The sequence below is a fragment of the Mytilus californianus genome, unplaced genomic scaffold, assembly GCF_021869535.1.
Source record: "Mytilus californianus isolate M0D057914Y unplaced genomic scaffold, xbMytCali1.0.p SCAF_9, whole genome shotgun sequence".
Taxonomy (NCBI): domain Eukaryota; kingdom Metazoa; phylum Mollusca; class Bivalvia; order Mytilida; family Mytilidae; genus Mytilus; species Mytilus californianus.
Window position 1 is genome coordinate 7312489 of NW_026262745.1, and position 26845 is coordinate 7339333.

The window sequence follows — 26845 nt, forward strand, 5'->3', positions numbered from 1 at the left end:
TGCAGATATATTTGAAGCAAATTCAATACTGAAGAACTGATTACACATTTTCCTTTAACTAAAATATGCTAAATTCTAAAAAAAAAAAAAAATGCAAAAATATATACTTCATATTAATAAATTTTCATCTAATCTTACTGAAAATAGCTTTTTATTATTTTATAATGAATAGCTGAAGCAGAAAGTTTACAGAAACACAGAAATTTATCCTTAACGATACATAAAAAGCAAAGTACATTTTTTTGCCCAAAAACATGGCTATAGTTTTTTTAAAGAATATGTGTTACATTTTCATACACTGAAATTTTACTCATCATTAAACTGCATGCAAATTCTAATGCAATATGTTGTAAATTAAATGCTAAAATAACTACAAAGCATAGTTCTAACACATACAAAGTCTCTCTTTACAACATTTTAATACTGATTCACACTGACTAGTTTCTACTATAGACTTATACTACATCTCTTTAGGCAGACAATAATACACAATATATATATTTACATGTTAGTGTATGATTAGCTAGAATGTTTGAACAGAAAACAAGATATAGAACATAGAATAGATGCATTAAGTGTTTTCTTTGGCCTATACAATCTTAAGAATTAAAATGCTTGACAGATAAGGTTTCAAGTCCAAATGTTTTTTTCTTCAAATAATATGAATATTTACTTACAATTTCTGTACAAAATAAGAGACATATAGAATTTTCATTCTTGTAATGGCAAATTTGCTGTTTTGACACATCTTTAAATTCTTGACATTGTTCATGCAAGATATCATTCAATATTTTCAAATTAAGCTCAAAAGATGTAAAAATGAAGGTCCTTTCATATACCAACTTAATAGTTACTTCTCTTGACAAAAGAAATACTTTCATTGTGACATTATGACTACTAAGGGACTTTTTTTAAATTAGTATTATATGACTTAAAAGAAAAATCCTAAATTTAATCTATAAATTTCCAGTAAAAAACAGTAAAAATCAGGCCAATACTAGTAATACACTTACTGCAACTACTCTTTTACCTGACTATTAGAGAGATTTGTATTTAAATTCTTTGCTAAGCAATTTGTGCAAAGTTTATAATGAGTTGGCAGTATGAATTTTATAGTCATTATAGATATAATCTGTTTTGTTACCCTTTGTACAAAAACAATTTTAACAATAATAACAAGCTTAACAAGACAACAGATTGACAATAATCATTTAACTACTTTGACACTTCTGTACAAAAGTACAAAAATACATCTAAACAAATAAAATGTAAAACACAATAAAAATATAAAATTCAAATAAATATAGAAATTCTGAAAAAAATGGATGGATTGCTTTAAGTATAGAAATATCAACTCTTAAATTTCTTAGCTAGAATATAAAAAGGACGGATAGTCAAACTCAGAAAACATTAAAATAAAACCATAAATGCAGTAAACCTTTTATATATATCTCGTGACTGTGCCTGGTTTGAATGAAATTGCACAGCTGAATAAATAAAATGAATAGAAAATTTCATTAATTCAATCATAATATTTTCATTTGAAAATAAAACATATCAAAAGTATGTAATACAGACAAAAACTTGTTCAGTCTACAAAAATCTAAAAATATTGATAAAATATTTTCAAAAAATCCAAAACTTTTTCAAACACCTCCTAGGTTTGCTGGTGATATTTTTCTGACAATTAAGTTTTATCAATTTTCTACTGACATGTTAGTCATTAATATTTTGTTGGAAAACAATTTGTTTCTTTAATTTTTTGTAAACCATACAATATACTATACTCCTGACAAGTGTAAAATCATGCGACATCTTTAAGGAGCACTTAGTTTTTAAATGTTATATATAGATACATATTTTTTGTTTCATGCAATATTTTCCTAACTATTTGTTCATTATGTACTATCAGCAAACTCTAAATAACCTGCCATCACAGGTGACTAACATTATATTGTTTATTCATTCCCTATACTAAGCCGGTCTGTTTAATCAAGTCATGCTTTTGTGTTGCACATTCAAGTGTGACTGACCTCGAAAAAGTCATGTGTACTCTTATCAGTTAGGCTGGAGGCAACACTTGCTTTATCATCATAGACATTTAAATCATCATCCTCTTTCCTGTCCTTGCTTCTGTCACTTCTGACACTCCTGTCTCCTTTGTCACTCTTGTCACTTCTAACACTTCTGTCACCCTTGTCACTTTTCTCACTCTTGACGCTCTTGTTTCCCTTGTCACTATGGTCGCTTCGACTGTCATCACTTTCGCTGTCGCTTGAGCTAGAACTTGATGACTTATCTTGGTCATCCATATCCATTACACGCTCAAGTAAATTATCGTAACTGTCTTTTCGTCGAGGGTCTGAGGCTCGGCGAAGGTCTTTTGATTGCTGTAGAAAATTATTTGCTCTAGTGATTTCTTCTTCTAGTAATATAATATCATTTTCTTTGATTGGCCAACCAGCATTATCTAATGCATCCAATAATTCATTGCGATTCTCCTCGAATGGAACAGGCTTGTCTGAATCAAGTCTAAAAATTAAGAAAACACCGAGTTGAATAATTTAGTTTTACCAATTTTTGTTGTTTAATTTCTTTAAAGTTATTTGTGTTTGTCAGGAATTACTTTCAGAAAACAATTTGTTGCGACCACATGAATATCAAGAGTGCACACATTAAAATGTCTCGCCTATTTTACTTATCATTTAACATTGAATTCATGTTGAAAGTCTGTAATATAAAGGTTTTACTACTACCAAGTATCACATAAACTTAACATTATCAATGTTCTATGAAAATGTGGTCACGGTCAAATGAACCATGCCAGACAGACATTCACACATTGCAATCTTTCCATACACCAAACGTAGTGGTCCTATTGCTAATAGTATCTGAGAAACAGATCAAACAACAAAATCTTAACATTGTAAGATGAACGATGAAAATGAGGTCAAGGTCATATGAACCCCGCCAGACAAACATGTACACTTTACGATCATTCCATACACCAAATATAGTTGACCTATTGCTTATAGTATCTGATAAACTGACAAAATTACAAAAACTTCTCTTTGACCAATGAACCATGAAAATGAGGCCAATGTCATGTGAACCCTGCCAGACAGACATGTACACTTCACAATTAATCCATACACTAAATATAACTGACCTATTGCTTATAATATCTGAGGAATAGACTAAATCACAAAAACTAAAATTGTCCAATCAACCATGAAAATGAGGTCGAGGTCAGATGAAACCTGCCAGATGGATATGTACATCTGACAATCATTCCATACACCAAATATAGTGGACCTATTGCTTATAGTATCTGGGAAATAGACCAAACCACAAAAACTAAACATTGAACCATGAAATTGAGGTCAAGGTCAGATGAAACTTGTCAGTCGGACATGTACACCTTACAATCATTCAATACACCAAATATAATTGACCTACTGCTTATAGTATCTGAGATACGGACTAGACCATGTAACTTTAACCTTGATCACTGATCCATGGAATAAGGTCAAAGTCAGGTGAACCCTACCTGAGAGACATGTAGAAGTTATCCTATAACTCATGAGTATTTCACTTAACAAAAAAACTGTAATTTTTTTCAAGCAGTCAATGAACAATGAAAATGAGGATAAGAACAGACAGAAACTTCGTAACATAAGGTATCTGCACACAAGGTATGAAGCATCCAGGTCTTCTACCTTCTAAATAATAAAGTTATAAACAAATAGTTTATGCCGCCGATGGATTATAATATCTATGTTTCGCATACTGCGACAGAAGTTGCAGGCAAGACAAAAATTACTTTTTATGAAAATGAAATGAATATAGTCAATATCAGAAAAATCTTAACTCAAAATATTTTTTATCTAATTTGAGTTGACATTTTAACAATCTAACTTTCCAACAGAGCTTTTATATTTATAAACTGTTTAACAGATGAATTATTTCAGTCAACAACCAATCAACTTCATCTAATAAAACTTTTGGACTATTTGTAAATAATTATGTTGAAATACCTACTTTTTGCGTTCTTCTTCCGGCAGAGCTTCCCATACAATTTTATTGAGACGTCTAAATTAAAAAAAAAATTTGATTAGAGAGTTTATATATCTATTTGTATTCTTGGTTTTTAAAACTGTTTACAATATTTTCTTGTTTTCTGGAATTATTTTTACAACCATTCAATTTACATAGAATCATACACAAATGTCTGCTGCACAAAATAAACTGTTACATTTGATTCAAATTAAGCCTATACCAATTAGGGTTGTGAATGAACTTACAAAGAGATACCATGCCCCAACAATACTATTAGTATATTGAATTAACATGTAAGACAAGTATTATATTCCTTTACACACACCCTCTTCTAAAACCATATTAAATTTCATGAATACCATTCTAGGTGTTTAGGTGAAATTGCGCTAACGTGGCACATGGCTAGACAGTCAGACAGAAAAACCAACAAACAGGGTTATTCCTGTATACCATCTCAAAACTTTATTTGGGTTGGAGCCAATCAGCCATGATCATGAGATTACAATATTTTTTTAGACATATATGTAATAAACTTCAACACTTATCATATCTAAGGGCTAATCCACACCCCCCAAAAAACCCAACCCTGACATGTTGAAAGGAATTGATAAAAACCTGTGTATATATGTTAATTTGAATGACTCTTATCTACTAAATTTGTATGGACCATGGGTTGCCTTCCACCTACTTTCCCTAACAAATCTATCTTACATTTTTTTCCTGAAAACCTGTTTTTTGGTACAGCAAATGTACTTACTTATGATAGGATACTATAGCTTTGTGTACTTTCTGTTCATAACCTTGTAAATCAACTGCTGAAGGATTTATTAATGTAACATGTGGTTTTCTGCTGGATACATGGGCCATTGGTAATATCTAAAACATCAAAAATATATCAGCTGATATTAATAGTCCTTTTTAACTTTGTTTAATATAATAGAGATATATGTTAGAAGAGCAGTACTCCTGTTTTTCATAGAATTTATAACAGATTATATATAAAGTTCAATTCTAATATTTTGTGTAAACTTATACCCTTGCATGAAAAAAATGGCTAAAGTAATGCATACCTTAAATCAGACATGAAAGATTTAGCAACATAAAAAACAAAAGATAATCACCAAAATCTGATCTATTGATTCATGTTTGCCTCACTTTAAGCAGCAATTATCAGATGCATTATTCAGGACAATGTCATTGCAATGTTTAACATGCTAGCTCATAAAGTAACTTTGGGCAAGACGACATGTCACATTATCAGAATACTTTATTTTACTCTGAGCTGACCAGTCTGATCTTACTCCTAAGTACTATTCCATTAAAATGTATGTGGGAGGGTAGGAAGGGAAGTTTAATTATTGAATGTGGGTCATGGGTCTTTTTTCAGTATGCGTCTATTACCATTATGCAATATTATCTAAAAAATGCTTCTTGGTTGTAGGGATATTTTGAAAGTCCCTTCCTACCCTCCACATACATTTTAATGGAATAGCCCTAAATGCTGTATACTTGGTTGACATGCTTCAAAGACCAATGTTGCGTTTTACATGACAAGCAAAATTTCAGTGACAAGTCACATTTGTGATGTCAAAAAATATTAAAGAGGGAGGCTTTGCAGATCTCTGAGGCAAACAATCCTTTTTCTGTGACTTGCCTCATTACAGAAGCTTTGGATGAGTTGTATAAAGTTATATAAATTAAGAAAGAATAGAACAATCTTTAAAGATTCTTTATTCCCTTTACTGAAATAGTGTGGTTTTTCTTTTCAAGGTTTTTCTGTTTTGCCTTGGTGTTGTCTGTTTTTATTAGACCTATAATTTTTTATTGGCCCTATGATATCTTTTCTCTCTTTCTACAAACTACTTACATCATCAAACACTTTAGATAGTACATGTCTATCCAGTATAGGGACATATTTAGCTCTTCGTGGTATAAATGTTGGTGCCAGTGCATCCAGTATAGTCAGTTTCTTAGCAACCAGCCCATGCTTGCTCAACCACATTTTTGATGATGTTTCTTTGGCCCTGCAAACAAAATATTTAACATGACAAATTTCCTCCAATTAACAATTTTATCCAAATTTTCTTTTTATAATGACAAAGATTAAAGTCTCATAAAAGATAAGTCCACAATAAAAACACAACTAACTTTAGGTTGGACTTTTGCAGTGGTTCAGACAGCCCAAGAGAATCTAAGTGTTTCAGTAGACTTTTTGAATATGATTCAGTGGAAAAATATAGTTTGCTTTTATGTGTACAGCACAGTTTATTAAAATCTTGAATTTTAAAGTTGACTCAAAGATTTTATTGAAACTTTGTATTACCTTGCTAGTCTTTTCTTTCTAAATGTCCTTGCATTTTCCCTCTTTTGGTCAACTGAAAATACAAATTAAGTTTGTATGAAATATTAATTTTATTAGATAAATTAAACTTATTTCCTTGAACAGTCTAAGCTAAGACTAAATCTCTCTATATCAAAATAAATAGTACCTGAAAAAAGTAAAACAATTTATTTCAAATAACTTGAAATAATTTATATAGTTATTTTTATGACATCTTTAATGGTAATTTTAAGGTGTGGTATGAGGTTGACCTTAGTGCACCCATTTTAAGTTCTTGTAAAATAAAGCAAAATAGCTCACGAACTAAGAAATATTTTGATATGCACTTGATTAATTAAATTCTGGCAATAAGTACACTGTTATTAGTTGATTGTACAAAACATTGTGACATTGTGAAGTTATTGCCCAAAACAGGATGATCTCTCATAACCTATTCTTATTTCTATTGTATTAGCATACCATAAATACAAGCAAGCTAAATTGGTGATAGCTTACATGATTTTTAAATCAAATTAAGCTGTGAGCTTTACGGGACAGAAATTTCAAATAAAAATATTCACCATTAGTATGTAAGTTAACCTGATATGCAATATACTGATTATGTTGTTAAGAGCAGCATATATTCTATTTTTTTGCAATATGTTTAATAATAATATATGTGGACATACTATTACTCATGGTAGAGGATATTGCATAGCAAGTCTGATCTTAACGAGTATGAACCACAGCAATTTACTATCTTGTTAGGAAATAAATTTTAATAGTATGAAGCCTGATTCCATAAAAAAAATGGCCCTTCAAGATTACCATTCCATAGTTCTGGTGAAATTTTATTGTATACATAGAGTTTGACACATGAACAAAACTGTCTACTATGATCCTGAACAACACCTCCATAAGTGCAACCTTAAGACAATTTTGTACATTTTTTGAAATATAATAAGAGGAATTTTTTAGTTTTATAATATGTTGTTATATGTATATAATTTTATTCGTATTGTTTGTGATGTCATATGAAATGCTGACATGTTTTCTGTCTTTTTTTCTCCATTATTTGATGCTGTCAGTATTAATCATTAGATATAACAACTAAATGACACTTAAAACAATCGTATATATCATTCAGTCCAATTAGAAATATTGCATGAAATTGAAAGAAGCTTTAAAAAAGCATGCAGTGTTGAACTCTAATATTTTCTCATGGAGTAAATTAACCTGCATTGGATAAAATGTTTGGTGTTACATGCAGTGATCTGTTGTAAGATAATAAATAGAAAATAAAATGAAATTATAACTGTAAAGAATTAGCTGGAAAAGCTGTTGCAATTTTTTTTTTTTAACTGATGGAATTCATGCAAACTTCAGCAAACACAAATTGTCATTAGATTGTCAGAGAGGTTAAGATGACAATACTGAAAATCAAATGAGTAAAATATATGATCAATGTGAATATATATTTGAACGTGCTGTTATCAATCACTTCAAGCCAAATTAGCGACATCGAGCATAATGACTATACCGTTTCTACGTTCCACAACATACGGAGAAAGATGAAAGCGTTGTAGAGCTAAAATAAACAAAAATATCCCGAATAACAGAGGAAAGTGACATTCAACATGTCTCAGACCAAAAATGAATAACAATTCTGTTGCTTTGTGTTTAAATTATTTATTTATAATAATTTTTTTGCATAGAAATGTTTTGAGCTAAATATTATTAAAGAATGATTCTTAGTAAAATTAGTATGTAAAATAGGCATTACATGCTTGCGAAATACACAAACAAAACTTTGATGGCAAACTATGACACAAAGGAAAGAAATAGAATCATCAGAACACAAGAGCTTCACAAAAATATGATCTGTAAAACAATTATACCTTCAGCTAACTGTTGTTGCTGTTTGGCTTGTTTTTCAAACAACTGTCGGGTTTCTGGCAGTAACCATTCATCAGGATCAAATCTTCCAGTGCTTGTCATTGTACGTAGTAAACTTGTTCTTGTGTGAGCTGGAAATAAATTTAACACAAAATACTTTGAATAAAATTTGTCTGGTATAAATTTTGGGGATTTCATGGAATTGAATAACCACAATTTCAAATGTTCAATGAAGTACAATATTCTAGTGGCTTGCCTCCTAAATTTGGCACAACCTCAAAATCATATATCAACAAAAATACTATTTTTCCTCAATCCATGAAAATTGGTACTAAAACAAAAAAATAAATGAATCAACAGTAAGATGCACTCAATACTGTCTAAGTTATTTGGATTTTGTGTATTATATTGCATACTTCATGTATAAGTACAAATTACCCCGGTAAGTGTTCTGAAACCAGATTTGATTTTGTATTTAGAATTCATTGATTTTTTTCAGACTGATTCTAAAATCCAACTTCGTATTTACTAATGACATGAATACAGTTGAATTCATAGTTATAACATTAACCTACTGATATCAATTTCTAAAATATCATAAGGTTTCCATGGCTGAGTGTATAAACATTCATATGACTATTGCAACAAAAACTCAAAGAGGTAATACAGTTTTGTTTTCCTTCTGCTGCTGAAAACTGAAGAACAAAATGGAATATCTTCAGGTAGCAAAGACCACCTTGCTTGTTTCTTGCAAGTACTTACTTTTATTCAAGTACTTAAAAAATCAACAGCTACAGAAATCAAAAATGATTTGGCAAGAATGGTAAATTTTACATATATTTTCCATTAATAAGGCTATTTCGCTGAGCAATATTGACAAACTGACAATATTTCAATAACTTTTTTTTCATCTATCTGACTGGAAATGGCAAGAAAATTAATTAACAGTATACCATATAGCCTATAGATGGTCTAAGCTATATATACAAGAAATGCTTAAAACATGCAAAGCTGTGAATATTGTATTATGTGCTAGTCATTGCTTTAAAACTGATCTGAAAATCTTGCAAACATGTAAGAAGGCGTTGTTTTACTCATGCAACCCCTTAAAACATTAAAAAATGCTAGACAGCAGCCAATTTTATTGTTCCAAAAAAATTACTGGTGCATATTTAACAAGAGTGCACATGCTGAAATGTCTTGCCTGCTTTACTGACCATTGATTTTATGTTGAAAGTCTTAAATATGAAGATTTTACTACAGGTATCACATAAACTTAACATTTTTAAAGATCCATGACAATGAGGTCAAAGTCCGATAAATGGACATATGACAGACGTAACATAAGATATCTGCATACAAGGTATGAAGCATCCAGGTCTTCTACCTTCTGAAATATAAAACTTTATATACAAATAGTTTACACCGCCACTGCCACCGCCGGATAGTAATCCCTATGTCTTGAATACTGCAACTTTCGTCGCAGGCGAGACAAAAATCATAATTTAACCAAACAATAAGGTTACCATAAATTGTGCATTTTGAACATTTAGAAAACAAATTCTTTCATTCTATACAACTAATCTTGACATTTCTGGTAATCCTTTTTGCTGTGTAAAATGTAACAAAAAACATTAAAATTTCCCCCTCCAATCGGAGATAAAAACAACACATTTCTGAGACTCCACCAGAGTTAAAAAGTGCCTTTAGAAAACACATGCAAGTATTCTCATATTCCAAATAACATATGACATTCATGCAAAAAAAGTAAATTATACAAGTCAAACACATTTAAAATCCCACACTGTAAAAATGCAAGCAAGCAATATTTCTGCCAAGATTGAAATTAAATGAAATTCTGCTTTCTGCGACTAAAATGATCAAATGCTGCCTTATAAAGTGAAGGCTTACATGCTTGAGTTTATGTGAAATTGTGCATGATTTACAATGAGAATGTTAGCTACCTGATTTTCTGCGAGGACGAGATGATATTTCTGATTTTGCTAGATAAGGATAAAAATATAAGTTCAAATACATATGCCTCAATTCTCAAAATACATTTAAGAACAAGACCAAGCAGAGTAAAGATTAAAAAATTAAAAAATTAATGCAATACTAATGCTTTTGTTAGTACTAGTATTCATGTAAAAGCTAATTACTATTTTTAATATTAATATGCATTATTTCTCATTTAAATGACTAAAAACTTTGAAAATAAAACACTAATTCTACAATCCTCCATCAAAGCATACAATAGTACTTACAAGCACTTAGTGGATTCTGAGATGACTTTCTAGCACTAACTGGGCGTGAATATCTACGAATCCTTAGGGATGATTTCTGAACAGGAGGGGAAGCTGATCTAGGTGGTGGTGATGGTGTTTGTCTGTCCTCCCTTGGGGGAGGGGCACTCTTCGGGCGTGGTATACTCAATGGATCTGGACGAAAGATCTCAGATGGATCCATAGCAGGAACAGCTGATGGTCTGTCAGTTTTTGGCATTGGATGATTTCTACATTATAAAAATTTAAACATAATATTAACTTTAACACTTAATGCAATAGAGATGAACAGGTCATATGCTGAATGCAATTTTTTACCAATGTATGTATATAACATGCAGTAACAGATCAAGAATCATCAGTAGAGTGGATTAAATTGAAAAAAAAAAAACTTTTTTACATTATTTTGATATTTTCATACCCATTTTTATTAAAAACCAACCTAAATCTGAAAAGTCATCATCTCACAGCTTGATATTTTTTTCTATTCATTTACAATTAAACAGCATATGCTTGTCAAGATCTGAATAATTAACAATTTTATCAGCTAATTTTACATTTTATAAGAAAACAAGTTGGCAAGATAAATTTGAAGAACATTTATCAAATCAATCATACTACCTTCATACATGTCTATGGACGTTAAGCAACCAACAATCAATCAATCATACATGTCTATACGCAAATTAAAACAATATCAATAAAGTACGGACCTACTACATCTTCTTTCCTTCAGATTCTCCACCTCACTTTTCCATGATAGATTAGAACATTCATCCCTGAGATCTTCTATCTTCTGTAAATGTTCTAATCCTCTTCTTATTTCTTCCTTCAGCAGCCTAATGTCTTCACTCTGTAAAATTAAAAAGTAAAATTGGAGGTACCTATCAGGTAATGTTTTTTTCCTCTCAAATATTTCAGCATTCAAAAAATTTAACCAGGAAAATCTTATAATTTAAAAATAACTTAAAATGTTGTTTCTTTCGATTTTATAATAAAATGACTTGTATTTTCTTCCCTTAGTATAAGAAATGTTTAACAGAAACCTTTTTTTATATAAGTATTACTTTTTCATACAGCTTCTCTATGTATACAAAAGTTCATTGTACTGTATAAATCTGACTCAGTAAAAATAATCATCACATCACCAGTCATAGTTACCTATGCATTCATAAAATATGCTCTGTCGAAATATAAAATATTTCTACAGTTAACAACATAAAGATTGGCAATAAAAGGTCATATTGATCTATACTGTATTAATGAATTTATGCAAAATTGTCAGAACATTCTGTCAGGTCATAAGCATGACACTTTATGAATTTATTTTATACAAATCACAGAACAATAAAAAAAAAATTTATATATATAAACCTATAGTGGCTTATATCCACATATTTTTTTTTGTCTCTGTTGAATAGTTGTTTCATTGACAATCATATCACATCTTTTCATTTTTATATAAATTTAGTCTAAATATAGACACTGGATCTCTAAATTTCCCATTGCAACAAAATAATTTTCTATATTCACTTTTTAAGTTTTGTCTTACCAATTAGACGTATATATAACAGTAAATATATCAAAGTGATAGCGAGCCAACTTCTCAATGTCAATGATCTAGAGATCATTAATAGATAAGTATCTAAACATGTATCATAGGTCAAGTTCAAATTGACAAGAGTCTTAGACAAGTGATTGAATAACCAGAGACATTCAAAGATCTGTCATCAACAATCAAATTTCTAAATATCCACAATGGAAGAAACATAATTTTTTTTTTCCATTTCTTATCCCCCCCTCAACTTTCAGATATTAAAATAAAAAAACGACATACTGGCACATTTTTGTCAAATGTGTATATGTTCTTGAGGTTTCAACATAAATAATAAAAATCAATGGAGGAATTCTTAGTATTTGGAAATATCCTTACCTCCCAAGATTTTGGCTGGTCTGCATCAATCCCTTTCTCAGAGAAATAATGGTATCTTCCATCTGTGGCCTGGGCCAAATCAGACAGGAACTGGTTTGCCTCTGTATCATTACAGTTAAAGGAAATGGCATGAACAGGAACACAGTGCTGCATTTGTACTTGAGCAATGATTGACTTTGGTGGCTAAAATGGAAAGGAGTTTTGTTTATTCAAAGAAATTGCATAATTTGAAAATAGTGTGAAATGTCTGAATGTAAAAAATCTATTATAATATTGTATTTTGGCTTAGTATTTAAGGTGGTATGGGTGTCTTCTGCCATCTTGGATTGCAAAATAGCAGAACACAAAGGGTCTAGACTTTTTATTAAGTCAGCAAATTCTAAAATATTTTGGCTTGATTTCATTTTTTTTCAATTTACATATTAAAGGGAGGTAGCTCAGAAAATGTATAATCTATAAAGGAATCTTCAAGAAATTTGTCTTTTTTATGTTATAGCAGGAAAAAACATACAGTGACTCCATTTTTTCTTTTGATATTCTGAAAACAGTTTATAAGAGCTATCTTCTCATTTTTTAATTACAAATTCTATCATTTAGTTTACTTTCTCTTCACATCAGGATGCTTTTTCTCTGTATAATCCGCACAAAATGTGTAAATTTTCAAAACCTGTGGCTTGAAAACAAGCCCAGTGACCTATCATTTTATTTTATTTTTGAACATACCACAATATATACTACATGTTGGCAAAGTATGAAAAAATTCTATAATTTTTCATTTATACTCCCATACCACCTTTAGTACATTTCTATCTATTTTGTTTAAAATACAAAACAATTTTTATTTTCAATTATCATATATAATACTTTTAGTGACAAAATTCACACATAATGCACTAAAAGGTTGTAAGAAGGGGAGACAACTACAGAAACTTAAATTTCATATGAAAAACAAATTGTAGTAACTAAAACCAGATTTCACAAAGCGAATGTGTTATAACATTTCAGTATGAATTGACTGGTATTGAAAGAAAATTTTCAAACATATTTGTGGTAAAAAAAAGGTATTAAACTGATTCTTTCAAAAAGCATTAAATAACATATAAATATCCCTTAGACTAAATGTTGATTAGAGTCAGATGTTTTCAATTTCCACACATAATTTAAACACCTGAGAAGTAATAAAATCTCATTCAAACAAGAGACACTGAAATTCTACAAAATTTTTACATACTTGATCAGGTCTACCATCCGTCAGTAAGTATATAGCCTGTGTTCCCGGGTCAGATAATGCATGTTGTAAGGCAGCGTATGTATTTGTAGAACCCCAGCACGACAAGTTCTGGATCCATTTCCAAGCACCAATCAGAGCCTGCTCTGTAACATCAACCATCCTATTCTGCCAGGTTATTGCTTTGGAGTTAAATGCTACCATATTAAACTTCTTTTTGTGTCTCAATTGTTCCTTAAGATAATAACAAGGGAGATAATTTAGAATTAATTTATTGAAAATGTAATAGAAAACATATTTTTGTTCATTACGAATAACGAAGAATATAGAGAAATGCAAAGAGAAATAGAAAATACATATGGCATAATACCTTTTACTGAGTGATTTTTTTAAGTGTCAGATGAAAAATTATGCACCATTACCAAAATCCATCAATAAAATTTTAAAAACAAGGACGGTCATGTGACAGTTAACAGCAGTTCTAATAATGTGTGAGTCCTTCTTTTGTATTACAGTTTTATAACTTTCTTTCTGAATGACCAATAACAGAATACTGACCTGCATTAGTATAAAGAGTTTGTCCTTTACAAAGGTAATACTGGGTAACATTGAGGCTGAAGTGTCTATCAGTACGTAGATCTGGTCCTCTATAACTGTACCAAATAAAGCTCTACTTCCTTGCTTCAACCAGTCAATTCTGTAAAATAAGATTTACATGGATATATATGATGCTCAGGAATCTAATTACAAAAAGGAATAATTCAAGCATTGGAGATGTACATATATATCTATAATATAAAAATAAGAAGATGTGGTATGGCTGCCAATGAGACAACTCTCCACCAGAGACCAAATGACATAGAAGTTAACAACTATAGGTCACCATACGACCTTCAACAAAACAGTAAAACCCATACAGCATAGTTAGCTATAAAAGGCTCAGAAATGACAAATATAAAACAATTCAAACGAGAAAATGTTTGAGAAAATGAAAATTGCACGACAATACAAAAATTCGTAAGGGTTCCGCGGAACCCAGTGTCTCGCCTACTTTTTGCTGTTAATCACAGGCTCAGCAAAAATGGTAGAAATCCAGGATAGTTTAAGAAAGTTATTAAAATTTCAAAAACTTTAACCACAGAGTGAATGTAATGTTTCCTGACAGAAAAACTAAGTCCATTTATAAGTAAAATACGGAAAAAATGGAATTTTTTTTTTACAAAATTTACTTGTGGATACTAGCTTTTAATCATAAACAAGCTTCTGTCCAAGTTTGGTACAAATCCAGGATAGTTTAAGAAAGATGTTAAAATTTAAAAACTTTAACCACAGAGTGAATGTAATGTTAACTAGCAAAAACTAAGTCCATTTATAAGTAAAATACGGAAAAAATGGAATTTTTTTTTTACAAAATTTCCTTCTAGATACTAGATTTTAATCATAAACAAGCTTCTGTCCAAGTTTGGTACAAATCCAGGATAGTTTAAGAAAGTTATTAAAATTTCAAAAACTTTAACCACAATGTGAATGTAATGTTTCCTGGCAGAAAAACTAAGTCCATTTATAAGTAAAATACGGAAAAAATGGAATTTTTTTTTACAAAATTTACTTTTGAATATTATCTTATGATCATAAACAAGCTTCTGTCCAAGTTTGGTAGAAATCCAGGATAGTTTAAGAAAGTTATTAAAATTTCAAAAACTTTAACCACAGAGTGAATATTTGTGGACGCCGCCGACGACGACGCCGACGGAATGTAGGATCGCTATGTCTCGCTTTTTCGACAAAAGTCGAAGGCTCGACAAAAATTAAGACTATAAATAAAAATAGACAGCATTTATTTGTAGAGATTCTCCAAACAACTAAGAGGGACCGCCATTTTGTTTTTGTTTTAATACCTGTTTTTTTTTTTTTAAAGAAATTTGAGAAATGAACATTTTGCATTTTGTTTCCAACTTATATGTTTGTCACAACAATTCCTGATAAAGCACACTTTTAATAGGTTAATAAACTACAATAGTTGATCCATTACTAAAATAATCAATAAATGACCTTTGATGGAATGATCTGAGCGAAATATTAATCTTTCTTTCATATCTTCTATGTATCTCAGGTGTGACCTGGACATGCATGACCTGTCCATCTTTCCACTTGACCACAGGAAACTTGTCACAATATCTTGCATTAATAAGCTTACTGTGTGTCAGCTGAAAGAAAAGAAAAAAAACTTGAATTACACATACAGAGAGCTCTAGTAAGCTTAATTGCAGTTAATCTGAATAATTATATACCGAATAATATAAATGCTTCAATAATAAGAATTTTCTCTAATCGCAGCTCCAATTTTCGTCAATTTTTGACATACGTCTATACAAATAAACGAAAAAAGTCCTAAAATCTTAAAAACAAATATACATTGACCTGGTCTTTGTTAAGCAAAAAACAGCTCTTGATCTGAAATAATCTATAACTAAGGAAAGAGTACCTTTTTGGGTTTAATTGGCTTTGTAAATTCATCATAAATTAAACATTGTATGAGAAAATTACTATTCAGGGTTTTTTTAAGCATCAGGATGAAGGCTTTCAGTTGAGAAATAGTGAATATTAGTAAAGACTTGTTAACACACTTAAATTTGAAGTCATTATAGTGACGTTACATGTATAATCAAGTTTTTTCAGATTTAAATTTAAAGCTAATTTTCAAAACATTTTGGATGAATCAACATAGGGCACAAGCATCACCAAAAATAGTAGGAAATAGATGAAAATAAAATAAACTTCCTTTTCAAATATATTTTTAACTACTGTTGTGCTCTATATCAATTCCTAGTATATATGAATCACAAGTCAAGATTTTGCCTAATTTAGCCATTTTACTAAGTTTACCATCATTTCATGGTTGTATAGCATAACCATAAAGGTTTCACCAATTAAATATACTGATGTTTAATAAAAATTCAACCACAGACTGAAGCTATATGTTGATGAAGCAAATGAAGGAATGAAGGATAGCTATGTCTTGCTTCTTCAACAACAATAAAATGACTACTTACTGCTTCAGTTTGTGTATTATTTTCTGGCTTGACTTTGAGATCAACGATTCCATCCCGATGTTTGAATGCAACACTTCCTAATACATCCCATAATTCTAGTCTTCGAGCACCAAGTCCATAAATGTTCAACCATTGTTTTGTACCCATGTATTGTTCATCTCTTTCACTAAGGTCCGTCTTATCTATCACAGATTCTGAAAATTTTAATTGAGGCATAGTTTAATTATAATTGTAAAGTCTAACAGTAACCATTAAATAATGATACAAAGTTTGAACTAGAAGTCTAAATCCCCTTAATAAGCCCACACTTGCTATTTTTATGGTCCAGTTACATAGAAAGCCAAATCACTATAACAATTGTATGGACAAGGTCCTGTGAATTTAATTATGCTTTGTAATTTCTTTAACATGCAATATCTAAACCCAGATATCATCAGCTTATTCCAGTCACGAAAAGTCTGAGTGGATTTGTATTATTCAATATTGTATTGTTAGCAAGCATGTTTTTTTGTAATACGTTAACTGAAAGATGAATTCCAATAATAATAAATTACTGTGTTAGACTGATATAATTTTTCCAGTCAATTCTAATTTACTTTAACCGGCATGATACAATGAAAGTTAGATAAAGAAGTTAATATATAGGTAATCCATTGGGATTAATGGATCAAAGCAAAATGTTGAAATATGTAGTATAAAATAAAGATAAGCTTGATCAAGTTTATATATAATAGGTCATTAATTCTATGCAGAACCTGTGGGTGAATTTCTGATACTGTGGATTCATTTATTTTCGTGGGTACCAATTTTCGTGGATTGTTGAAAAATCATGTTTTCATGGATATTTGATTTTGTGGTTTTGCTAATGTCTGCATATAAGCTGATAGAAAATTCTCACTTCGTTGAGTATTGAAATTCGTGGTTCACCTAAACCCACGAAATCCACGAAAATTGCTATCCCATGAATATTAATGAATCCACAGTAGTAGACACTATGGTAATAGTTTCTGTTTTAAAATCTAATAAAAGTTGGTCAACAGTTTGTTGGAAAATAGGGCTAGTTGACAGGGTCCTATAACATCAGAAACCATTACAGGAATAAGTGGTCTTAACAGCATTAATGTGTCTAAACCTGTCTTGGATTGCTTTAATATTTTAATTCTGTCAAAGTTGTGTCACAAGCCAACCCCCACCTCCCCCATTTGATGATTTACTAGCCAACTGCTTTCAGAAGAATAGATTTATCAATAAGTTTGTGATGGATGATTATTCCATATGATTAAAGTTGCTCACTCCAGATTTTTTTAATAACTCATCCCTCAGACCCTGCTGACTCGCTGTTAAACCATTTTCCTTAAGGACATTTTCACTGTCAGAAAATAATGAAATTTTTATTTTCATCTGCTATCATAAAATCAATAATTTCTCATTTTCATTCAATCAATATAGCTTCATTTATTTTATATCAATAATTTATCTTTCATTAGTACCTGGTAATTCTGTTTTAATTAAGTTTTTATGCAACAACAAAAAGAACATCTCACATTATATGCATTTTAATTTCAATGTAATGAAAATTAATTGACAGTAAAAACTTTTAATTAGTTATGATAATCAAATATGGCAGACTCTAAAGGGTAAGTTTGATCAAATATTGAAATGTTTGTTTATAATAATGCACGGCACAATAAAGGGTCTGGTATGATGATATGCATTTTATGGGACTTTTCAAGGCGTAAATATGAATACTTCTCAATACTTGGAGATATGAATAAATACTTGTCCTCTGATGATTCATAGAATACACAACATTTTTTTAAAATAGTGTTAATTTCATCAAAACTATTTTAGGCAAGTTCAAATAAAGAGTCACACAGTTGGACAAAGACAATAAATGAGAAAGTTGATGCATAAAGTGAGACAAACAAATAAATCACATATCTGTAAATGATCTTATTACTGAAAACCTTGATGCTCTGAAAATAACAATGCTCTAAAACATTTCAAATAAAATGAGTTCATCACACTCACCAACAAGAACTTTAGGTTCAGGCACTTCTTCCATAATAGCTTGTACTTGAGCAATAGTGTTCCTTGTTTCCTCTATCTCCTCAAACAATAAAGCTACATCTTCTCTCATCCCCGCCCCTGGAGGAACTCCACCATAGGTACGTTTCTTCAGCACTATGTTAGCTCTATTGTTACGAGGGTCAATAGGGGAGGATTCATAACTATCCATCTCCATTATCACAGAGTAAGCATGAAATCTGGATAAAATAGCAGCACAATTACATTAATTGTCAAATACAGTGAACTCCACAATATAGGATATACGGTGGATTCATTTATTTTCGTGGGAACCAATTTTTCATGGATCATGGAAAACTTACATGTTCGTGGATATTTAATTTTCTGGTTTTGTCAATGAAAGTCTGCATAAAAATCTATAGAATATTTGTCATTTGTTGAACATTTAATTTCGTGGTTCACCTGTACCCATGAAATCCACGAAAATTTGTATCCAATGAATAATAATGAATCCACAGTAGGCTAAATGAATATATTGACTACTGCATTTATATAAATTGTTGAATATTTCCATTTGAAAAATTATTTACAGAAATTCTATGAGAAGGAAATTTTTTGGCACTCAGATTCAAAAATGAAACAAAATGTATATATCTTTTTTGCAAATATGCTACAATTCATCCATTTCAAAAAAGTAAATTCCATATACATACTTGGCACAAGTTCTGTCAGCAAAGTCTTTAAGGAACCTTACAGTAGCTGAGTCATCACAGTTAAAGGCAACAGTGTGGACAGGCACTTTGTGGTGTAGATCTCTCACCTATAAATGTTAATATGAAGTAACTATGATAAAAAAATATAACAATGTCTTTAAATCTGTGCTGTATAGTAATGAGTTACTTCCCCATTATGTGCCTGTATATCATTAAAGCAAATAATCATGAGTTTTTATTTCAAATACTTAAAATATCTTAATCACTTAAGAAAGGAAAAATCCTAATGCATATTAATTTACAAATGTAGTACTGCAGTACTGTCATGTCTGGAAATCTTCGGGTCATGCTCACACATTTTATTTGCTGTTTTTTTTATAAATGTTTGGTTTTTTCTTCTTTTTATCCGAAGAAATGTGAAAAATTCCAAAATATAACACCTGAGTGTCCTCTGAATTCTCAATTCTTGAAATCAATGCAACAGCACTTTTAATTATAAACAATTTATTAATAATTTCCTAAATGACAATTTTGCCATGACAGTAACAAACATGTGTAGGTAAGGTACTCTCACTCAAACCAATATACATAGATGTGGTATGCCTGACACTGAGGCAACTATTCATCAATGACCGAGGAACAAGAAAGTTTTTATTCTACAATGTACTAACCTTTTCTTTTAATATTTCTTTACATGTTTCTATAGCTGTTCCTTCAGTGAACAGATAAATAGCCTCATTCTACAATGATAAAAATCATTCTCAAAAATATGTTGACACAACTTGTTTCATGAATGTCCTTCAAAATACTGATATAAATTCTTGTCAAGGCATTAACTGGTTTAAATTTTTCTTTTTTTATATTTTAACCTGATCCTTTAAACCGTTAAATGTCCATTTGAAATTAATAACTCTTTGTTCGTATTCAATTTGATGTATCATAATACAATAACCTGACAAAACAGCATTCATTTAAGTAATATGATACTTTAACGTTAACAAAAAAAGTTGAATATGTTTTATACACATGGATGGCTACATTTTACTATAAAACATGTGTACATAGACTTTCTTTTAAAAGAAAATCCTCTTTTTTTTCTAAACTACCCCCCCCCCCCCCCCTTCCCCACCCAATCTAATCAGCTTCTGGTTGATGAATTAGAGTACATGGATACAATAATTTAATTGCAGTACATTTCTGAAGATTTGGATGAAATAAAGGATTTTCTTTATAGTAAAACGTAACCATTCACGTGTACATAGACTTACTTTTAAAAGAAAATCCTTTATTTTATCCCAATCCTCAGAAATGTACTGCAATTGAATTATTGTATCCATATACTCTAATTCACCAACCAGAAGCTGATTAAGGGGGGGGGGGGGGGGGGGTTGAAAAAAGGACCCCAACTTACAATTCATCTCAAAATAACCAAAATTGTGTGATAACATTTTTGGGTCCTTGATTAGCAACCAAAATTTTCGATCAACAATTACTAAATGAAATATTATTTGTCAATTAAATGTTATGGATTTGTAATAAATTTAAAAAAAAAAACTTGCACAGAGAACTTAGTTTAGTATATATATATATCAATTATGATAAAGATCCATTTTGTTATATCTTGTGATCCATTTATTTGGCAATCGCCAATGGCAGTCAGCAGGGTTTAAGAACATCCGTTGTTTGACCTGTTAGTCAAATGCATTTTGTTTAAATATACTTTTTCACTTTTTTGGTCTTTTGGAAAATGTTGTTTGTGCTGTAGTTAGACCCCTCTATATATATATACAAGTCTTAATTGAAAACAACATTCAAACCTATGATTGCGTTGGATAAAATCCGCAATTTTTATACGTGTGCATGCAATACAAATTTCTTGGTAGAGGGGTCTAAATACAGCACAAACAACATTTTCCAAAAGACCAAAAAAAGTGAAAAAGTATATTTAACAAAACGCATTTGACTAGCAGGTCGAACAACAGATGTTCTTAAACCCTGGACTGCCATGGCGATTGCCAAATAAACGGATCACCAGATGTAACAAAATGGATCTTAACTATTAATTTAATACCAAACAGAAAACAATAAACTTGCGGAAAAGATGGTATACCGCAAACAAAAGGTGCAAAAATTAGTACACCATACCTGGATTTCGACAATTAATGTCTCTTCAGTGATGCTAGGAATCAAATATATATATATAAATAAGTCTAAATTGAAAACAATGTTCAAACCTATGATTGCGTTGGATAAAAACCGCAATTTTTATACGTGTGCATGCAAAACAAATTTCTTGGTAGAGGGGTCTAAATACAGCACAAACAACATTTTCCAAAAGACAAAAAAAGTGAAAAAGTATATTTAAACAAAACGCATTTGATATATATATATTATATATATATATATGTATTCATTGGTTCAATATTTTTCTTTACATCATAATTACCAGAAACTAATTTTATATGACTTTAAATGTAATCAAATTTTCCCTTCAGACATGATATCTTCACCAAAAATAGGCATTCACTTGAGACTGGTAGGTGTAAAACTAATAACAAAGATGCATTTCAATGAACATATTTTTGGTCCATAATTACTTGTTTCAGAAAGATGGATGGATGGATGTTTTTAGGTTCAACAGAAAAACTGTCCACTATATTCAGGGTAAATCATTTTAATGAGATATAAATATCAATTTTGCTTTACATAAGATAAACAAGCTCTGGTAGCTCCCAACGTTACAAACTTTTTGTAAATGAAGGCAAAGATATCATCTGATATGGACACATCATTCTGACAGTTACAAGACCTGTTTTATTTCTATTAAATACAGTATGCTTAGTTAAGAACAAGATAATACAAGTTTTAAAGTCTAAGGTTTGAATAACCAGTGGGCTATTGTAATATAATTTAATTCAATTCATTTTTGATTCACATGTAGAATTTCTTCTCCCAATCACACAAGTTTATTGAATATAGATAGAAAACTGAAAGTAAACTTATGTGAAAAACCAACAAAATTGTTAAAGCAATAACATCAAAGATGGCAACCACCAAGATAAATCAGTTATGTAAAAATCTCAACACAATTCCTTAAAATGAAGACTTCACATATATGTTGGATGATGAAGATATACATGTATGATATTCCAATGTAACAATAGGTTATTTTACATGTTTAAGAGGTCTGATTAGTTGCTATTTTGGTCAACCAGGGTGACAATATGTGTCAGTGGTAAGATTAAGATATATTTTAAATGGAATGGTCATGATAGAGAATCAAAGCTCACAAGGGTATTCTGTCAGACTGAGTCATAATATAATAACAATCTTTAAATTATCTCATAAAACTTACATTAGGGTCCATGGAAGCCTTTATAATAGCTTCACATGTTGAAGTTTTAGCCACAGGTGCTAATCTATCTAGTCCCCAGACCCAGTCTACAGCTCCTTGTATTGTATCATGTGTCACTGGTACACATTCTGGTTGGTATTTCTCTATATCATCTGTCGACCTGTCATAACAAAACAATACCTTCGTTATCTTATTCAGAACATGTCATCGCTTTATTCTCTGATGCCATCCATTCTGTGCAAACACTCTGTCTGCTTTATAATTATTGCATCTCATATTCTAGTGAAGATTTAATTTTCTGAACCTACTATTTTGTGGTATGAGTAATAGGTTTTAGTTACTTGATGCAATAGCTTTTCATTTCTGTCAATTCAGCTAAATAACTTGACTTTCAGTTTGTACATCAATGTTAAATTTGAACTTGGAACAAATGTTGGATTTTTTTCCCCAAAGGTTGGATTTAACAACTGGAAGCAGTGCAGCATATAAAATTGGATGATTTTAAATGAAATATTTTGCGTAAAATTTGAAAAATGACTGCACTGTGCATATTCTAATTAAAAGTTATAATACAACTTTACCTAATCAAATTAAATTTGACAACTTGAGTCAGTTGTTCATAAATCACTCTCTCTAAAGCCATTCTATATTGGTCAAAGTGGACAGGAGACATATTACGTATATCAAGGACAATTGTCAATGCTTTCTCTTCTATCACACCAAACAAACGGCGACTTTCTGTTGTCAGCCATTCAAGTCTTCGTTTGAACAACAGCAATGACTGATTAAGACGTGCCTCAATCTGTCTTAACTGTTCTCTACTGCATGTAATCTGAAAGAAGATTGAAGAAACTAGTTGTAATAAATTTAGTATTTTGTAATAACTTTATATTGCTCAATATAATTTTAGAAAAAAAACCAACATAATAAAATATAAATCTTGATAAAAGCAATTTGTTCAAACACTGCCTGGTCAAAGGGAGATAAAAAAGATCTTTAAGTTATAAACTGTAAAATTTCCAAGTTTAAAGGCATCAGTAATTTTATATACCAATTTAACAGGACTGGAAACAGAGTTTGTACAGTTTACTCTCAGTGTTTGTCAAATAAATTTATCTATATATCTTATTCATTATCCAAATAAACATTATCTGATGATAACATTTCTTTACTGCATATTTCAAGGAATTATATAAATGTAGCATCTGATTTGGGATTATATAGCATCTGCTAGATCTAACTATACAACGAACTCGTGTTAGATGTATATAGTGGTAGATTTGTATTATTTCTTTAGTTGTTTTATATACAAATCAAGATTTAATGGTCATATTAACAAATATTTATACTTACATTGAAAGTTTTACCATCAGGTCTTAATATCTGATGGAAAAGGCCATCTGCATACCTGGAACTGATTGGTCTTTTGAGAGATCTATCAAAATCTACAAAATATGAAATGTAACTGAAGAGATCAAAGCAACAAACCACAACTGTCACATAAGCAAGGCCTTGATGGTTTGTAACTTAGAAGTCAATTGAAGGAAAGACCAAATGTCCTTTCTGTTGCAAAGTACTTCCATTTGTATGTATAATATCACATAATTTATAGTTTAATCTTTTCTGCCTTCCACTGCATTAGTAATTTGTGCTAATAGGTCTAAAATTCATAGATGATGTCAAGTAGAGCCAGTTTTCAATAATTTTTTTCATTTGTCATAAAATATGCCTTATTTAATAAAGAGCTGCGCCATGAATGATTGCGCCATGAGCGCATGATATGCCTGGCACCAACTGGACAGTTTTCAACAATTTTTCAACTAATAAAGTTCCATAACTCCGCAATGTCATATCAGAAATTTATAAAAAACAAAACGAAACTTATTTCAATAGATATAAACAAGTCATCAAAGTTTCATGATAACTGCTAAAAGAGTTTTTGAGTTATTGTCAGAAATACTGGAAAATCCCCCCTTTTTAATGAATACAGTCCCAATGCTCCAAAACATAAAATCAGAATTTTTTTTAAATCGAAATGGAACTTATGTCAATATCTATAAACAATTCACCAAAGTTTCATGAAAATTGTTCAAAGCATATTTGAGTTATAGTCAGAAAACTGGAAAATCCCCCTATTTTTATGAATAAAATTTCTGAACTCGGAAACGTAAAATCTAAAATTTATAAAAATGGAAAGGGAGCTCACGTCAACAGTTATAAATAATTCACCAAAGTTTCATGAAAATTGGAGAAAGCATTTTTGAGTTATTGTCCCACATGTTGACGAAGAACGGACTGACGGAAGGACAGACGGAGGGACAACGGTATACCATAATACCATAAATGAGCATATAAAAAATCTTAGTAATACAAGTACCATAAAAATTTGGACATCTGTCTAATAAAAGGTAAAATTTATAATAAACAATATAATTATTTTTTCATTACAAAATCTATAGTTCTCTTGGCTCTAGTTTTCAGTGTAAACTCATTCATCAATTATTTTTTTTAGCAATCAATCATTAAGAACATGTCAGTCTAACATAAAGATTTTATTAAAAGATACCAAGGAGTTTAAGTTGTATTGTGTCATTGGGTTGCTGTCTCATAGATATACCCCACATCTCCTTTATTCATTTTGAAAATTTATGAAAATATATGCAGTTGGTTTAGTCCGAACATCATGATAATTAATAGCTCTATTAAATATTCAGAAATAAAACTTTTGTGAATTTCAATTATTAAGTCAAGGGAGAATTTCTTATATTAAAAAGTGATTCTTGTCGCAACCCTTGGAAGTGTGGTTTAATTAAAACAAAGATTGAGAATCAGTTTGTAAACTTAAAAAAATGCAGCTACTTCCTATTTGCTAATACTTTTAAATTTCAATCAATTATACACAAAGATACAGGTCCAGACCAGGTAGTGGTCTTATTTCAACTGACGACAGAGGAAATGCTTTTTTAAAGTATATACAAACCATTTATTATCTTAGTAATAGTATGACATCACCAGAGCAAAGTTAGCCTATTTAGTGCAATTTAGTTAGCACTTTAATACCAAAAGCTTTCAATATTACTGTAGCTTGATTTTCCAACAGGTTATATAAATCTATGAGTTACCTTTAAAGGTAGCAGTCATATTAAAGACTGCACCATAAATTCTATTTTAAATACCCTTTATTGCTTGTGCAAATTGATGAAGTATGAAAAATATATTGTAGGGTAATAAAATAATCAATTGAATAGGTGTAGAATGCTGTAATAGCTCACATTTACTGCCTGGAAGGCATTCATTTTTGTTTTTAATAATGGCTTTACACAAATACAAAAATGAATTGTTGAATTAAAATCTTTTAAATGATTTTTAACTGAACGATTGAACAAAATATTCAACTTTAGAAAAGATTTTTTAAAGTTTCCACACATCACTAAACTCATGACTTTATTCCTCATTTTATATCATACAAAAGTGTATGTATTTCAGAGCTATAAAGTATATATCTTATCATACCGATTATAAATCTTCAGTTAGATTTTGAATTTTTTATGTGGTAAATTTTGTTTACATCCTTTACACTTAGAGATAACAAAACAGAGATTTGTGTATCAATATATTTCAATGCATTGCTTATATAATCCTAGTCGCTATAACATGCAAATATTTGCCTACATGATTTATGGTTTCTCACTTTATTGATAAATATCTAAATAATGTGCAGCTTTATTTCCATTGCTACAATTCATGTGTATATATATGCATGCATGTAACTACAATGACTTAATTTATCTTCATATGCAATCATTAAAAAAAAACCTTAGAGATTTGTAAGATCTTGACAATAAAGTTTCTAGGTGTTCAACTTTATTAAACAAGATTTTTAGTGCATCATCTTTACAACATTCAGATAAAATTTGGATTACATTAGGCAATTCAGATTATAATAAATAGTTTATAAAATTTCTGTCAGTCATAAAA

General features: G+C 30.3%; 1 protein-coding gene across 1 annotated transcript in view; it reads right to left on the reverse strand.

The window, feature by feature from the left end:
• The window catches only part of LOC127715765 (von Willebrand factor A domain-containing protein 3B-like), a 54203-nt gene that overhangs the window by 21361 nt on the left and 5997 nt on the right, over nucleotides 1-26845 (reverse strand). Inside the window, exons 3-23 of the mRNA XM_052221912.1 lie at nucleotides 24221-24312; nucleotides 23449-23699; nucleotides 22868-23027; nucleotides 20184-20252; nucleotides 19513-19619; nucleotides 18803-19038; nucleotides 16772-16965; nucleotides 15771-15925; nucleotides 14277-14415; nucleotides 13722-13952; nucleotides 12491-12673; nucleotides 11271-11410; nucleotides 10540-10787; nucleotides 10240-10278; nucleotides 8278-8406; nucleotides 7920-7967; nucleotides 6383-6434; nucleotides 5927-6083; nucleotides 4817-4935; nucleotides 4042-4092; nucleotides 2025-2532 (exon numbers count right to left, since the gene is read on the reverse strand). Coding sequence (XP_052077872.1) covers nucleotides 2025-2532; nucleotides 4042-4092; nucleotides 4817-4935; nucleotides 5927-6083; nucleotides 6383-6434; nucleotides 7920-7967; nucleotides 8278-8406; nucleotides 10240-10278; nucleotides 10540-10787; nucleotides 11271-11410; nucleotides 12491-12673; nucleotides 13722-13952; nucleotides 14277-14415; nucleotides 15771-15925; nucleotides 16772-16965; nucleotides 18803-19038; nucleotides 19513-19619; nucleotides 20184-20252; nucleotides 22868-23027; nucleotides 23449-23699; nucleotides 24221-24312 — 3308 coding nt within the window. The remainder of the gene's footprint in view (nucleotides 1-2024; nucleotides 2533-4041; nucleotides 4093-4816; nucleotides 4936-5926; nucleotides 6084-6382; nucleotides 6435-7919; nucleotides 7968-8277; nucleotides 8407-10239; nucleotides 10279-10539; nucleotides 10788-11270; nucleotides 11411-12490; nucleotides 12674-13721; nucleotides 13953-14276; nucleotides 14416-15770; nucleotides 15926-16771; nucleotides 16966-18802; nucleotides 19039-19512; nucleotides 19620-20183; nucleotides 20253-22867; nucleotides 23028-23448; nucleotides 23700-24220; nucleotides 24313-26845) is intronic.